At 38.5% G+C, this 13,818-nt stretch overlaps 3 protein-coding genes across 4 annotated transcripts; all 3 read left to right on the forward strand.

Moving 5' to 3' along the window:
• Positions 1–88: 88 nt before the first annotated feature.
• On the forward strand, positions 89–2,061 carry rhno1 (RAD9-HUS1-RAD1 interacting nuclear orphan 1). The gene is made up of 2 exons (XM_046872941.1): positions 89–270; positions 1,030–2,061. Exons 1-2 carry the CDS (start codon positions 94–96, stop codon positions 1,678–1,680), a joined length of 828 nt encoding a protein of 275 aa, XP_046728897.1. The 5' UTR covers positions 89–93; the 3' UTR covers positions 1,681–2,061.
• A 693-nt stretch (positions 2,062–2,754) lies between these two features.
• pex26 (peroxisomal biogenesis factor 26) lies at positions 2,755–6,221 on the forward strand. Of its 2 annotated transcripts, XM_046872939.1 has the most exons (5): positions 2,758–3,086; positions 3,795–3,941; positions 4,421–4,737; positions 5,554–5,700; positions 5,900–6,221. In XM_046872939.1, the coding sequence occupies exons 1-5, from the start codon at positions 2,893–2,895 to the stop codon at positions 5,995–5,997; spliced, it is 903 nt and encodes a 300-aa protein (XP_046728895.1). In that variant the 5' UTR covers positions 2,758–2,892; the 3' UTR covers positions 5,998–6,221. The 2 variants fall into 2 exon arrangements, with proteins under 2 accessions (XP_046728896.1, XP_046728895.1); XM_046872940.1 differs by lacking the exon at positions 3,795–3,941 and having other exon boundaries at positions 2,755–3,086.
• A 145-nt stretch (positions 6,222–6,366) lies between these two features.
• On the forward strand, positions 6,367–13,373 carry usp18 (ubiquitin specific peptidase 18). The gene is made up of 11 exons (XM_046872938.1): positions 6,367–7,545; positions 8,192–8,312; positions 9,268–9,364; positions 9,763–9,899; positions 10,016–10,095; positions 10,761–10,895; positions 11,403–11,498; positions 11,580–11,732; positions 12,127–12,252; positions 13,158–13,207; positions 13,303–13,373. The coding sequence occupies exons 2-11, from the start codon at positions 8,258–8,260 to the stop codon at positions 13,364–13,366; spliced, it is 993 nt and encodes a 330-aa protein (XP_046728894.1). The 5' UTR covers positions 6,367–7,545; positions 8,192–8,257; the 3' UTR covers positions 13,367–13,373.
• Positions 13,374–13,818: the final 445 nt, after the last annotated feature.

The raw sequence follows: 13,818 nt of genomic DNA on the forward strand, positions 1-13,818 counted from the left end.
CGCGCTATATTTGTGTATAAAAGAGTAGGTTTGAGGAGTAGACACGTTAATGGCTTGTTCACGTGGTTTCCTGCAGGGCCACGATGAGGTCTGATGCCTCGCGCCACGCGGAAACGGAATTCCCTGAATCCACGCAAGTCTCAGCTGCGGTTCGTGGAACAACCAAGAAACGGATCGAGACATGACTATGGAGCACATCTGCGAAGCGCAATCAACCCGAAGATCTCCGTGTCACATACATCACGGCAAGGAGTCCCAGGGGATTCGTGGGTAATTGGATCTGTGCCAGGTTTTATTTTAAGAGGAAATCGATCAGAGAAGCAAAGAAAAAAGTCCCTCCATGATGTCATTTGTGCATAAACAAGTGATTGATCCTTTTTGTAATGGGCCGTCATGGTCCAGCAAGGTCTTCACTGCTGGTGATGAGAATCACCGATTTATGTTTTTATCCAATCAATTTTTATTTCAGTTTCTGTCCAATCAAATTTGAGCCGCAACAGTGTGGGCACCTATAAAAACCCCATGCTGTTAGAAGGCTGTTATTTTAACCAAACAGATTGCAAGCTAGAGTCACTGGGGCCATCTAGCCGGCGTCCAATAACGTCGTCCTTTGATTGGACGGTCCGAAAGCACACTAGGACGTTTACGAGACGGAATATAAGATGGACAACTCTTCCCACTTTTGTGTTTTCATTCCTGTAGAATGTGCGCAAGAGGATTTGCCTTCACATCGAATCCTGAGAAAAAACTTAATGTGTGGGGGGAAAATGGTGTTGTTTTATGAGGTTAAAATCGCTGCTCCTGCTTGAGATGCAGAAATCATCTCAAGCAGTGTAGCTGTAGCTCCAGTGGAAAAACTACTCAAAGGGTTTTAATAGGGTTTATAGCTCTATAGGAGGAGATGTTCCAGTCCATGATGGAAATAAAAATATCATGGTGATACATTTGGTTGAATAAAGTGACTGTTTTTATAGTGTGTGTGTGTGTGTGTGTGTGTGTGTGTGTGTGTGTGTGGTTTCCTTGCCGTAGGTCTCTCCTCAGTTTACCTCCCTGGAGGACACTTCCGTCAGATGTGGTGGACGACGTAGGAAGAAGACGACAAGCAATCATCATCACCACGCGAGCACCTCGAACAAAACGGCGCTTTCCATTCAAGCCAGAAGACCAACTGTTTGCAAATACCCGGCTCTGCTGTTCGAAACGCCCAGGTGTCCAAGAAAAAGCATCACGGCACATGTGAGAGATTTTTCAGAAGTCAGACCTTCTCGAAGTCACGAGGACGGCATGGTTCCTCGATTGAACCGCGACGATGTTCCTGATACTACACCAGGAGCTGAAATACGCCCCGAACCCAATATGTCTGGAAATCTGACGACTCCTAGGTCTGATCCGGGACGTGCCTCCAGCAGCACTCTCGCTCCTCCTCATATAGAGACTCCGGAAATGTCACGCTCCCAACCTGCCGCTTCATCGTCGCTTCTCGGCCTCCTGTTTTCCACAAATCAACCAAGAACTCCTCCGAGAACGGAGAGCTTGTTGGTAAGGGACACGCCAGAGAACGACTATGGCCTGAAAGTGACCTGGAGAAGGAGGAAAAAGCTGATGAGGTTACTCACCGAGCGAGGGCAGCTCCTGCATGCTGACGTCCTGATCAACAACCGCTGGCCAGAGATTGTGTGAACGGGGGATAATGACTGTAACTAGACGATTTGGGCAAAAGTTTGTGGACACCTGATTTGTTCGCATATGACTTTTTCCAAACATATAGTCCATACTTTGTTATATAACCTCCAGTCTTCTGGAAAGATGATCTAGTAGATTTCAAGCACTCAAGACTTTCCAAACTATGCATATCTAAAGCATATATAACTATGCATATCTTCATGGAACCACCACATACAAAAACGTCCTACACTATACATGTGTGTGCCTCCAACTTGTCAAAGATCTGCACAGTATGGCTGGAGAAAATTGGGTGTCCTATTTCTTTTGGCCATCTTGCATATTAATATATATATATATATATATATATATATATATATATATATATATATATATATATATATATATATATATATATTATTTTTTTTTCTTCCTCAGAACGGCATCCTGATCTCATCAAATACATTAATGTTTCTTGAATTGGGGGAAGGAAATTGACATGTTGGACCTCCCTGTAGCCTTAAGAACGTGTTCCTCACACAGATCTTGGAGAACTTTGTACGCTACTGTAAATATTTTTATATCGTATATTAAAGACGACCAATCTGTGTGCGCACTTAGTTTTTCTTTGATATATTACTTTTTCTTCTTCTTCAAAAAGTTTCAAGATTAGTTTTGTAACTTGCCACTAGATGGCACGCAGTCACTTTGATACCACCTCGTAGCTACAGGGGTCTCGATACTTGAATAATAATTATGTATAAATATTTAATAATGGAAATGTTAATTAAAAAAAATTGTTGAGTTAAAGTTGCAGTAATATTTTTTTTAATGATGTAATTTATTATAATTTTTTTTTTTTTACTCTTGGAAGTAATAAGTGGGACTTTAGATTTTTTTGTTGAGTTATAGTAATATATATAATTTTTTTTATGATGTATTTTGTTTTTTATATATATATATATATATATATATATATATATATATATATATATATATATATATATATATATATATATATATTATATTATATTGTTTTTTTAACTATTTTGGAAGTTAAAAAAGGGGACTTGATTTGTCTGGTAGCCCACACCCCCAAGTTTAGCAAACCGGAAGCGGTAAAAGTCACGGCGGAAGTTTAAACCTGTGCACCGATAAATCGATTAGGTAGGTTCTAGAAGCCTTGTTTTTTCACTCGCGTCTACAGAGATGTATACGGATTAATTCGCCATGCAGGGCGGGTGTTTAGTTCCAGCTCCTGCCCCAGGAAGTCCTGGCCAGTCCGTATTATTGGCTCCGGGTTCAGCGCTGATGGACTCCGCCATCCACCACTTCATCATCCGGAAGGATTTCCACGCCGCGTTTGAGGCTTGTGAGAAGGGACTGGAGATCGTAGCTAAAACTGAGGAGCAGGAACCAAACTGGTGGGTACGATAAAAAAAAAAATCAGCTTTTATAATACTATATTGAATGCTCGATTCTGATTGGTCAGAAGGTTCATTCAGTAATATGGCCATGTACGCATGCGTGCAATCGCGTTAACAGTAGCAGCTCATTCCCTTGGACGTACCATTTTCCCATTGTTATTTGTACTATTTGTTTACATGTTTACTTGTTTGTTTATCTGGTTATTGATCAAAGCGTATGTTTATTTAATGTACATTACATCTGACTAAAAAGTATGTGCACCCCTGACTATCATAATCATAAACGCTTCCTGTTTAAATGAGCTCTTCTCTTCAAAGGGGGTGGTACGGGGGCGTGGCTATATGGAGTAGTAGTTCATTCAAGGAAAAGAGCATAATTGAGGAGGAGGAGGAGGAGAAGGTCTGGAGCTTCCATCTGTGTTTCTTTAGTGTTTCAGTTCGTCCAAAAGCTCTTCAGGAAGGTGTTGAGGAGATCAAAACTTTCTCTGTGAAGAAGATCTTCCATTCAGACCTCATGGAGCTCGCTGTGTACAGGAGCATGGTCTACGCTGAAACTCAAAAGTTACTATAATGAGATTATAATAGAGAGCAGAGAAGAAGCGTATTTATGTGATGGTCAGGAGTGTAGCGATGGAGTGATCAAAGTGCAAACCGGTTAAGGTGCTCGTGGACGTTCCGATTCGATGTGCTCCTTGTTTTCCGCAGTCCCAGGCAAGGAGAGCTAAAGGCGTCGCTCTGCATTGTTGGAATCCAAGCTCTGGCTGAGTTAAACCAGTGGCGTGATGTTCTGACTTGGGTTTTGCAGCATTACGGAGAGTCAGAGCAAATTCCTGCAAAGATCATGCAGATGTGGTAAAAAAAAAAAAAAAAGGTTTCATATTCACAAATTCAAGAAATTTTTCAGCCATATGTGGTTCTTCATCAAAATGTTCCCACAAACCTGGAGGCACATAAGTAATATATAAAAAGTCCCTTTATGATGGACCATGAAATTTTCTGGCTACTTGAACTAGGAGACCTGAAATCCAGCATGACGGTCTTGTGCACAAAGCCAGCTTCATTAAGAACATTTTGGGTTGATCTTGAGAGGAAGATCTTGATTGGCCTGCTGTATAGCTTCTCAATAAGTTTCAATTTATCCCATAGGTGTTTAATATGGTTTAAAGCTCTACAGCTCAAGATCTTCCATTCCAACCCGATTGATCATGGAGTTTTTGGGCATAAGGACATGGAAATCCTGTACAATTGTATATCTTTAGCTTTGTGGTTTTGGGAAGAACCACATACATGTGCTTGGGTGTCCTAATACTTTTGGAAACAAACATTCGCAGCATCCTCCTGTACACCAAGGTGGAGGAGCAGGTGGAGGTTCGGGAGGCCACGCGATCTTGGCTGCACCACTCCTCCAACAGGGGCCTGCCAGGTTACAGCAGTGTGGCTGAGCTGTACGTTCTGCACGTCCTCCTGCCTTTGGGACAATTTTCAGAGGCCAAGGAGCTTCTGAGGGATGATGTAGGGCAGCTCGCCTTCACCAAGGACCAGATGCAAACCGCTCTGAGCATCCTCGAAGACCACGAGGCGAAAACGACCGATCAATCACATCCAACCCCCAAAAACGTACCTGCAGAGGAGGAGAAAACGACAGAAGGTACGATCGGTAGCGTGTGACATTAAATACATGGTGTGGCCAAAAAAGCCAAAAAAAAAAAATTTCAACCCCTCGAGGTGGTATCAAAACGATTCGAGACTAGTTTTGTAACACGCCAACAGAGGGCAGCAGAGAGCCTCACGCACAGTCCCCAATTAAAAACCAGGTGGACAATTTTACATTTACATGAACATCATCTTTAAGTTTAATAGAACTTTAGTGTAATCTTTTTATGATTAAGTATTCTATCTTTAATATCTTTACCCATGTTTATCTGTATTTTTTATTTATTTTTTAATATTTGTGATTCAAGATTAATTAGCAGGTCCCCTGCAGTACCACCGCAGACCCCTAGGGGTCACAGGCACCCATGCTTTAAAGCATTAAAGTCCCGCTAAGCATTTTCTTTATAGCTGTTTTCTACAGGGGGAAAACGTGTGTGTCAGCGTGCATTGTTATATATATATATATATATATATATATATATATATATATATATATATATATATATATATATATATATATATATATATATATATATTTGTATTTGTAGTAACTTAAATCTCTGATTAATTAGTTTTTTATTAAATCACAGCAATTAATTTTATCCGTTTTAAGTTACTTCTGGGAAAATTGTGGCTTCAATTTACAAATTGGGGGGGGTCTCATCTTGTTAAAAGGTCTAAATGCACCTGCACTAGGTGACCAAAGCTTGTGCATCCTTATGACCGGATGTACTTATTGAACATCTCGAGATTTTTCCAGAATTTTAATTCACTTGTTTATTTGAAATGAAACGACTTTGTATTGTTTCAGGCGCCGTGGCGCGGAGGTTAAACGCCGTCCTGAGGTTGTTGTACAGGGGACTCTCTTCGGCCGGCGTCACCGCCTGGTCGCGCATCATCCGCAGAACCGCCGCGCTGTTGGTCCTGCTGTACCTGCTGCTCATACGCATGGACCCAGGTGAGGAGCCCACCCACCCCCAAACATAAAATCTTCAAGAACAAAACTTCCTGTTTGCATAGTACATCCATTTAAACGTATACTGCACAATCTAAAGTATTGGGACACCCGATGTTTATTAAATTTTCTATTAAATGTGGAAAGGGATGTTTAAAAAAAATATATATATAAATATATATATATAATTCTTCCTCCTCAGCTTTGCCCTCTGCTTACGTGTGGATCCTGCGGCTGTATGGACTCTGGCAGCAGATGTGGAATGCCATGTTTGGCCCGTACTACCGGGCTTCATCCTGAAAAAGATTCTTCATCCTGAAACTATTGTGCACAATAAGATGTAGCTAAACACGCGATAACGATGTCGAAATTTGTTTATGATGTACTGTGTGTGTGTGTGTGTGTGTGTGTGTGTGTGTGTGAGAGAGAGGCTGCTTGTACTGAAAAGCTTGGCTGTTCCTCATTTGTGTGCTCATAATTTTGATGATTGTTGATTATATATTCATACAATTTCTATTCATACATTTCTGTTGTCATTAGTTTGTGTACATAGAAAGCTTACAGAGGGTTTAAACATTTTTTTAGTAATTGTACATTTTTGTATTATTATTTATTTATTTACTTTCACTGGACTTCTGAATTCGCCAAAGTTAAATAATAATAATAATAATTATAATAATAATAATGCAAAAATGTACAATTATTCAAAATGTGGAAAAGTCACATTCACTGGGATAAAAACTGAAGGGAGAAAAGACTCAAGATTACACTTTTTGCTCCACTGATTTAATGCATGCATATGATGGACACCAGAAACAAGCTTTATATCTCACCGGTTCTTTATGTCACAAGATGTGGAGTAATGAGGACGGACAGACTCAGAAAGACCGTGCAGGTAGGACGTTTTGGAGAAATGGAGTATATCGTCAGACGAATGCTGAGGATGAAGCTCACCAGACAGGAGGAGGAAAAAAAAAAAGGCCAAGGAGGAGGATTATTAGGAGACGTGGAAAGTGAATGACATGCATGCGTTTGGTTAGAAGAAAAACGGCGATCAGGAGATGGACAATCCGCAGGAGCAGCAGGAAGAAGAAGAAAAATTCCAAATGTTTGGGACATTAGACACATCCAGAGATGTCCTGTACAATGCCTCAAAGATTGTGGGGACGATTTTGGAAATAATGGCATATGGAAAAAGTCCCCAATAGATTTCCAAAAATAGTGTATGTCCATAGCAGGACCTCTTTTTTTTTTATTTATTGTTTTTATTTTTTTATTATTATTATTATTATTATTATTATTGACCCGTTTGCCTTCTCTGAACTGCTTGAGGTGCTTTAAAGACCTCAGAATCCATGACCTGTAAAGGCAGACTGAACCTGATCCAGCAATAACCACTTACATCTATACATACATAATTAATCTTTGGTAGACGTGGAGGTTTTATAACCACAGGCATCTTTTACTAGGTCTGGATGCGGTTGGTAGACCTACCGATCCTGTATGGTGATTGAATGAGCTGGTCATCACTGCTGTCTGCTCAGCTGGTATTTCCATGTGGTTTGTTCAGTTTTCTAAACTTTCAACAGGAAAAAATGTGGGGTGGGATCCATAATCAGGATGGACTGATGGTAGGAAAGGGGAAAAAAAGAAACCAATCATTATCAATGGGATAAATGAGAACTCTAGCACCTCTAGTGGACAGACTGTTGCTTCCTCCCAGAACTGAAACTTATGAATGAAAGGAAAGTGAAAGTGTCTTTTTCCAGTTAAGATTCGCTTTTAGGAAAGTGTTCACACCAGAGCACTACATTGTCTCACTACATTGGACGAAATACTTCACTACAGGTAAGTGCTTTAATCTCCTACCATAATATTTTTTTTCTGTTTAATAAACCTAAATCTATTGCTAAGTCTATTGTATGGCCAAAGGTTTTTTGGACACCTGAGCACAGGATTGGGATGTGCCTTTTAAACATCTCGTTCCACTCTTATTATAACCTCCACTCTTCTGGGAAGATGTTCCACTGGATTATGGAGATTTGTAGCTCGTTTAAAGACAAGGGTGGTAGCAAAGAGGACTGAGGGGTGCAGTTTGAAAAATGGAAGGTTTTTGGATAAGGTTTAGGGCTTTACAGCAGCAAGATCTTCCACTCCAACATACATCTTCATGGAGCTGGTTTTGTGGAGGAGGAGCACTGTCATGAACAGGTTTTGGGTCTTCAAGAAAAGGGACAATTTAATATTTGGGGAAGAAGCTGCATGGAATATGGAAAAGTCGGGTGTCCCAAAACTTTTGGCCATATTATGTGAAAGGGGAGATGAGAGTCAGGTGACATTCAGATACACGAGAAACTACATTAAAAAAAAGAAATATAAAATATGTTGAAATAATGTTTTTTAATGGTCGTATTATTTAAAACCACCTCATGTTTAAAATTCAAATGTTTCTGTAATAATAAATAAAATATGAATTATTGTTCCTGTCTTCCAGTTGCAGACCTGGTGGATTAAAAAAATTATAATAATAAAATTATATATATAATTTATTTTTTTTTAAATGGGAATGGCTTGGAGTATAAGACATGATTCTTGCAACATATCTAGAACCATGGGTAAGTTTTCTTTAAGTTTTAATTAAAAAAAATTATTTCCTTCCTCAAACAACATCAAATGGATGTAAATCGTTCACACGTGCTTGTTAGAACTGCAAAATCTTTTATTTTTTGTTATAAAACGACAATTCATATCAATTTAATATCATATTAAACACTTAATAATGATAATGATCAACCTTGTGAAAGAAAAAAACTCAAGCTTTCTATCTGGCAACAATTCTTCAGCTTTATTCAATTCTAAAATCTGTACACAGCGCCGTTCAGGTCGTTCCATAGGTTATTGATATGATTTAAATCTGGATTCTGATTGGCTCATACCAGAGGCTGATCTTTTTGTTTCATCAATTGTTATCACAGTTGTAACTAAAACAGCAGTGTATTAATTGCACGTGTTGGAATACAATTAGTGATTCTGAACTTTGCTACATCCATCATCATAAAAGAATATACACACACTTTTTTAAATTCATAAAACAAATGAAACAATTAGTCTTTTCCTTGAATCTGCCAAGTTGTTGATATTATAGATATGATGATGTTTTCTTGGTTACATTTTTGTTTTATCTCACAAAAAAAAACCTCTATATCCACAATATATTATGTGGTCAAAAGTATTGGGACACCTGATTTTCCCACCCACATATGGTTCTCTCAATAAACATCGAGGCACATAGCCTTCAGAAGTATTAGCAGGAAATTTTGCCCTTCACTGTTTCGACCCAAACCTGTTCTAACACTCCATTAACATATACATTGGAGTGGAAGATCTTGAGTGGCCTGCTACAGGAAAAAAAAAAAAAAAACCCTGTTGAATTTTTCATGCTGACTGCATCATTTGACTATTGTCCTTATGGCGGAATGAGCACCAAATCTCTACAAAATCTAATGAAATATCTTCCTAAAAGAGTGGAGGTTATTATACCATGAATAAAATGATCCCTCGTATGTGCAGGTGTGAGAGGCCTCTCGAACTGCGGCCTCTCCTGCTGTATAAATGCTTTACTGCAGGCTTTCGCAGCCACCGCGGAGATACAGGAGCTGCTCAGCAGGTATACGAGGAGTTTAAATACAATAAAACAAACTTTATTTTTTAAATAATTAAGCATTTTTATTTACTCTAAACACAATGGTTTTGAGATATGCAAAGATGCAAACGAATCTAAACTATGTACACTGTGTGGACCAAAGGTTTGTGGACACCTGAGGATAAGATTTGCTCTTATATATGAGTATATTATAATATACATTTGATCATATAATATAAAATATATACAAGTTTAGGTCTCCTAGTTTCTCAAATATCTACAAGGACATCCCTGTACAATTGTGTACCTCCAACATGGCATATGGAACAGTCAGGTGTCCGAATTTTTGTTCATACAATGTATATATATACCTGTCCATTAAAAAAAAAAAAAAAAATTAAACCAAATTTTCTTTCATTTAGATGGCAGCCGTCTGACAATCCAACCATCTCCAACGTTCCCCTGCAGCTCAAAAGAGCACTGGAAGCCATGAAGGATAAAAAAAAGGCCGATCCACATCTGGATTTTCTGCAGTGCCTTCACCATAACCACTTTAGCCGTACGCGATCTGTCATATTTCCGAATCCAGTCAGAATAATTATCTCGGTGTCGAGTGAGAAGTGCATGAAAAAGAATATCTTGAACATTTTTGTCTTTCTGAATGTTTCGCTTCAGGGTTATTGCAACACGACGCCGACGAAGTGTTCCACGGCATCCTGAACCACGTTAGGAAGCAGATGTCTGACCAGCAAATTGTTAGTTTCGAAGTGAAATCTTCACTCATAGCTACTCATAGCTACATAGTTATTACCAGTGGTGGACAGTTACGAAGTTACTACTAGTTACTAGGCTTAAGTAGCGTTTTCACATATTTCTATTTTACTGACGTATTTTCGCTTAAGGAGACTTCAACTTCAATACGTTTCAAATATCTTACTTTGTACTCATACGTTTTGTCCTTCCTTTTTATTTATCGGTATTGAACTTGTTTTGATCACCGCTTGGTGGTATCTTCTCAGCACGAACATGCAGTTCAGAGCAGAAGTATTTAGTCTCATGATCATTTGAATAGATATCAGTGTTTGACTCATTGATAGAAGAGTAGCATTCGAGTCTTTTCACATAGTTGATTGAGCAAAGAGTCATGTGACATAAATGATCAAAGGAACATTCTAGACATAATAAATCGTAGTACTTTGAAGACGTAAGTATTTGAAGGCAAATACTTTTGTACTTTTATTCCAGGGAAAGTTTAAAGGGACACTTTTACCATGTGAATCTCTATTTTTTTAACTACTTGATTCTCAACTACTTGATTCGTGTACTTCGTCCACCACCGGTTAATCTCAAAGATCCTAATGATCTCATCTCATGGGGAACTTCTGGATTGTCTTTAATTTTGCGATTTATTTCACCGCAGGTGGCGGAGATTGAAAAACTTTACAAGATCGAGGTGGAAGGATGTTGCCGGTGTTTGAATTGTGAGAACGTACACCGTGTTCCCAGCTACTTCTTCAGCTTTCCACTACATCTCTGTGGAAACAAGAACACATTGGTGAGCTGGTGATGTATTTAAAAATCAGTTTGTACTTTTTTTTTTTTTTTAAAAACATCCCATTCCTCATTGATTTTCCAAAACGCACTGTTGTAATAAGCTCCACTTGATGTTTCACGAGATTGTGTGGAAATTTGTAGCTAAATAAAATGCTGATGTAGGTGAGGGAAGCTAAAAAAAATAATCAATAATTAATTAATAATTAATTGTGTGTCTTCAGCAGCTTGCAGAGGAACCACATGACATATCTATATCTAGAAAAGTCTGGTGTCCCGATAATTTTGGTAGCCCGATTGAACAGATTTGGGATTCAGATTGAAAAGCTGACTGAACCTCTGCGTTCTTTTACTCTACATCAGCGTGTGTTTGAGCACAAAATCTAGAAGAATCATCTCAGAAGAAGAATGGACGTGATTATAAGAGCAAATGGGGAACGGGATGTTCAAACGAATCCTAAATTCTGACTCGGTAGCAATACGAGCTCAGTAATACTGTTTCCTTTCCCAGGAGGACTGTTTCCGAATGTTTTTCGACTCGCAGAAGTTGGAAGGCAGTGAAGCTTTTTACTGCACCAAATGCGAACAGAAGACGCCGTGTATTCAGGTCTTACACTCGGATGATGATGATGATGATGATGATGCTTAATTATTGTGATTAGTATGATTAGCATGGTTTGTTTTCTAGGGGGACAGGCTTGTCTCGCTGCCATCTATATTGTGCATTACTCTCAAGAGGTTCAGGAACATGAACAGCTTGACCAGAAAGCTGAACACCAGAGTCAGTTTCCCTGAAACCATTAACATGGCTGCAGTATTTCCTGAGGAACAGCCCCAAGTGGTAAATCATCTCAAAATTTTGGGACACATGACTTTTTCATATGCTATAACCGCTTGTTCATATGTTCAAACTTTCCCACAAATTTGGACACAAACGATTATATATCCAAAAAATATATCTTTACTTGAACTAGGAGACCCAAACCCATGGACAAAGCCAGCTCCGTGATGATATGCGTTAGATTCGTGGATCTTGAGATCTTAATACATCAATACCTGACTTTACTAACACCCTTGTAGCTGAATGAGCTACAAATCTTTTGCAGAAGGTTTTTTGAGAGCAAATTGTAAACACATCCCAATCTTATAGTCAGGTGTCCGCATACTTTTGGCAATACAGTGTATGTTTGAAGGTTTGTTTCCTAATGACATTATTCTTGTCTTCTTATCCTCAGGGTGGTCTGTACAGACTGTACGGAGTAATAGCCCACTCTGGGATGGACAGGTGCGGGCACTACACAGCGTACATCTGTTCCCAGGATCACCAGTGGTTTTATATCAACGACGGCAACGTGTCCCAAGTAAGAACCATTCTATTACGTGTAGCAACGCAAATACGTTACGTTGATCGTCCAGTCAGGTGGCAACAGGAGAGCACGTGGAAATCCTGCAGATTCAGGAATCAAGAATCAGTTCATTTCAGCCAGAGTGGCGTGAGAAACAAAAAACATCCAGTGATTAGTAGTTCTGGGGTTCTTTATGAGTCGGATCAGCAGTAGTGAAGCGTGACGAAGTATCTGTACTTTATTAGATGTTTTTTTTGTGGATTGGAGACTTTTCCTTCCCTCCATATAATTTCGTAATGTTTTATAAATATCTGAGTATTGACTTTCTCAGATACTTATTTGCAGCTGTATCATACAAATAAATAGTTTAAAAATCATTTGTGATTTCTGGATTTTTTTTTTTAGATTATGTCTCTCACAGTGGACATGCACCTCTGATGACAATTTCAAACCCCTCCATGATTTCTAAGTGGGAGAACTTGCAAAATAGCAGGGTGTTCAAATACTTATTTTCCTCACTCTATCTACAAAAAGTCTTTTTCTACTGTACTGGAGTACATTACACATTTAAGACACACAGACAGACAGATGTGCAAATGTGTATATATATATATATATATATATATATATATATATATATATATATATATATATATATATATATATATATATATATATATACCAGAGCAGACCATATTGTAATACCTAGGTATGTGCATATCTTTTCAGTGTTTTAACAGTTTCGCCACAATTTTGGAAACTTTGCTGCCAACAGGAGACTTTTATTACAACTGTGCTGAGCTGAAAAGCATCTCTGAACCAGCTGCATGAATAAGCACATGTTCCTATTAAAGTCGCTGTAAGTTTACAGCACTGAAGCTTCAGCAGCTGGAGTAATAATCCGTTTATGATGTTTGTAGGTCAGCTGGAAGGAGGTTCAAGAAACGTACGGAGGAAACCGAGTGTTCAGGTACGGTATGTTGCAGCTTTCTTTTGACAGCATCATTATAATACGCAAGATGATGTCATTTATGTCCACAATGCAATTCCAATTTTCTTTTGCAGTGAGACTGCCTACTTGCTGATGTACAGGAAACAGAGCTCAGAGGAAGCCCCGAGACAATGTTAAAACAACTGAAAATAAAGGCAACACTACAGAAATACACTATGCAGACAGAAGTATTGGAACACCTGACTTTTCCATACATACTCCAAAATCAACAACTTCCCAGAGGATTGGAGCTTATTATAAGAGCAAATGGGGACTAAATAGGTAGAAGAGCACTTAGAAATCTAATGCTCAGGTGTCCACAAACTTTTGTCTGTACTGTATAGTGTTTCTCACACACACACACACACACACACACACACACACACACACACACACACACACACACACACACACACACATATATATATATATATATATATATATATATATATATACTATTATAATATAATAAATATAATACATATTTTGTATAAGATACATATTTTGCATTTAAATATTATAAAATATTACATAGAAATAATTGTTTGGGTGTATGTACACATGCTACGTAGGATGCATTACCCTTTTTC

Source organism: Silurus meridionalis, chromosome 18, assembly GCF_014805685.1.
Source record: "Silurus meridionalis isolate SWU-2019-XX chromosome 18, ASM1480568v1, whole genome shotgun sequence".
Lineage (NCBI taxonomy): Eukaryota > Metazoa > Chordata > Actinopteri > Siluriformes > Siluridae > Silurus > Silurus meridionalis.

Excerpts from the sequence above, each read along its gene's own strand:
- rhno1 (XM_046872941.1), top strand. The coding sequence starts at position 94 with ATGCCTCGCGCCACGCGGAAACGGAATTCCCTGAATCCACGCAAGTCT. Across the intron at positions 271-1,029 it reads GAGTCCCAGGGGATTCGTGG|GTCTCTCCTCAGTTTACCTC; the intron begins GTAATTGGATCT and ends TCCTTGCCGTAG.
- pex26 (XM_046872939.1), top strand. The coding sequence starts at position 2,893 with ATGCAGGGCGGGTGTTTAGTTCCAGCTCCTGCCCCAGGAAGTCCTGGC. Across the intron at positions 4,738-5,553 it reads GGAGGAGAAAACGACAGAAG|GCGCCGTGGCGCGGAGGTTA; the intron begins GTACGATCGGTA and ends GTATTGTTTCAG. Across the intron at positions 5,701-5,899 it reads GCTCATACGCATGGACCCAG|CTTTGCCCTCTGCTTACGTG; the intron begins GTGAGGAGCCCA and ends CTTCCTCCTCAG.
- usp18 (XM_046872938.1), top strand. The coding sequence starts at position 8,258 with ATGGGAATGGCTTGGAGTATAAGACATGATTCTTGCAACATATCTAGA. Across the intron at positions 10,896-11,402 it reads GTGGAAACAAGAACACATTG|GAGGACTGTTTCCGAATGTT; the intron begins GTGAGCTGGTGA and ends TTCCTTTCCCAG. Across the intron at positions 11,733-12,126 it reads CTGAGGAACAGCCCCAAGTG|GGTGGTCTGTACAGACTGTA; the intron begins GTAAATCATCTC and ends TCTTATCCTCAG.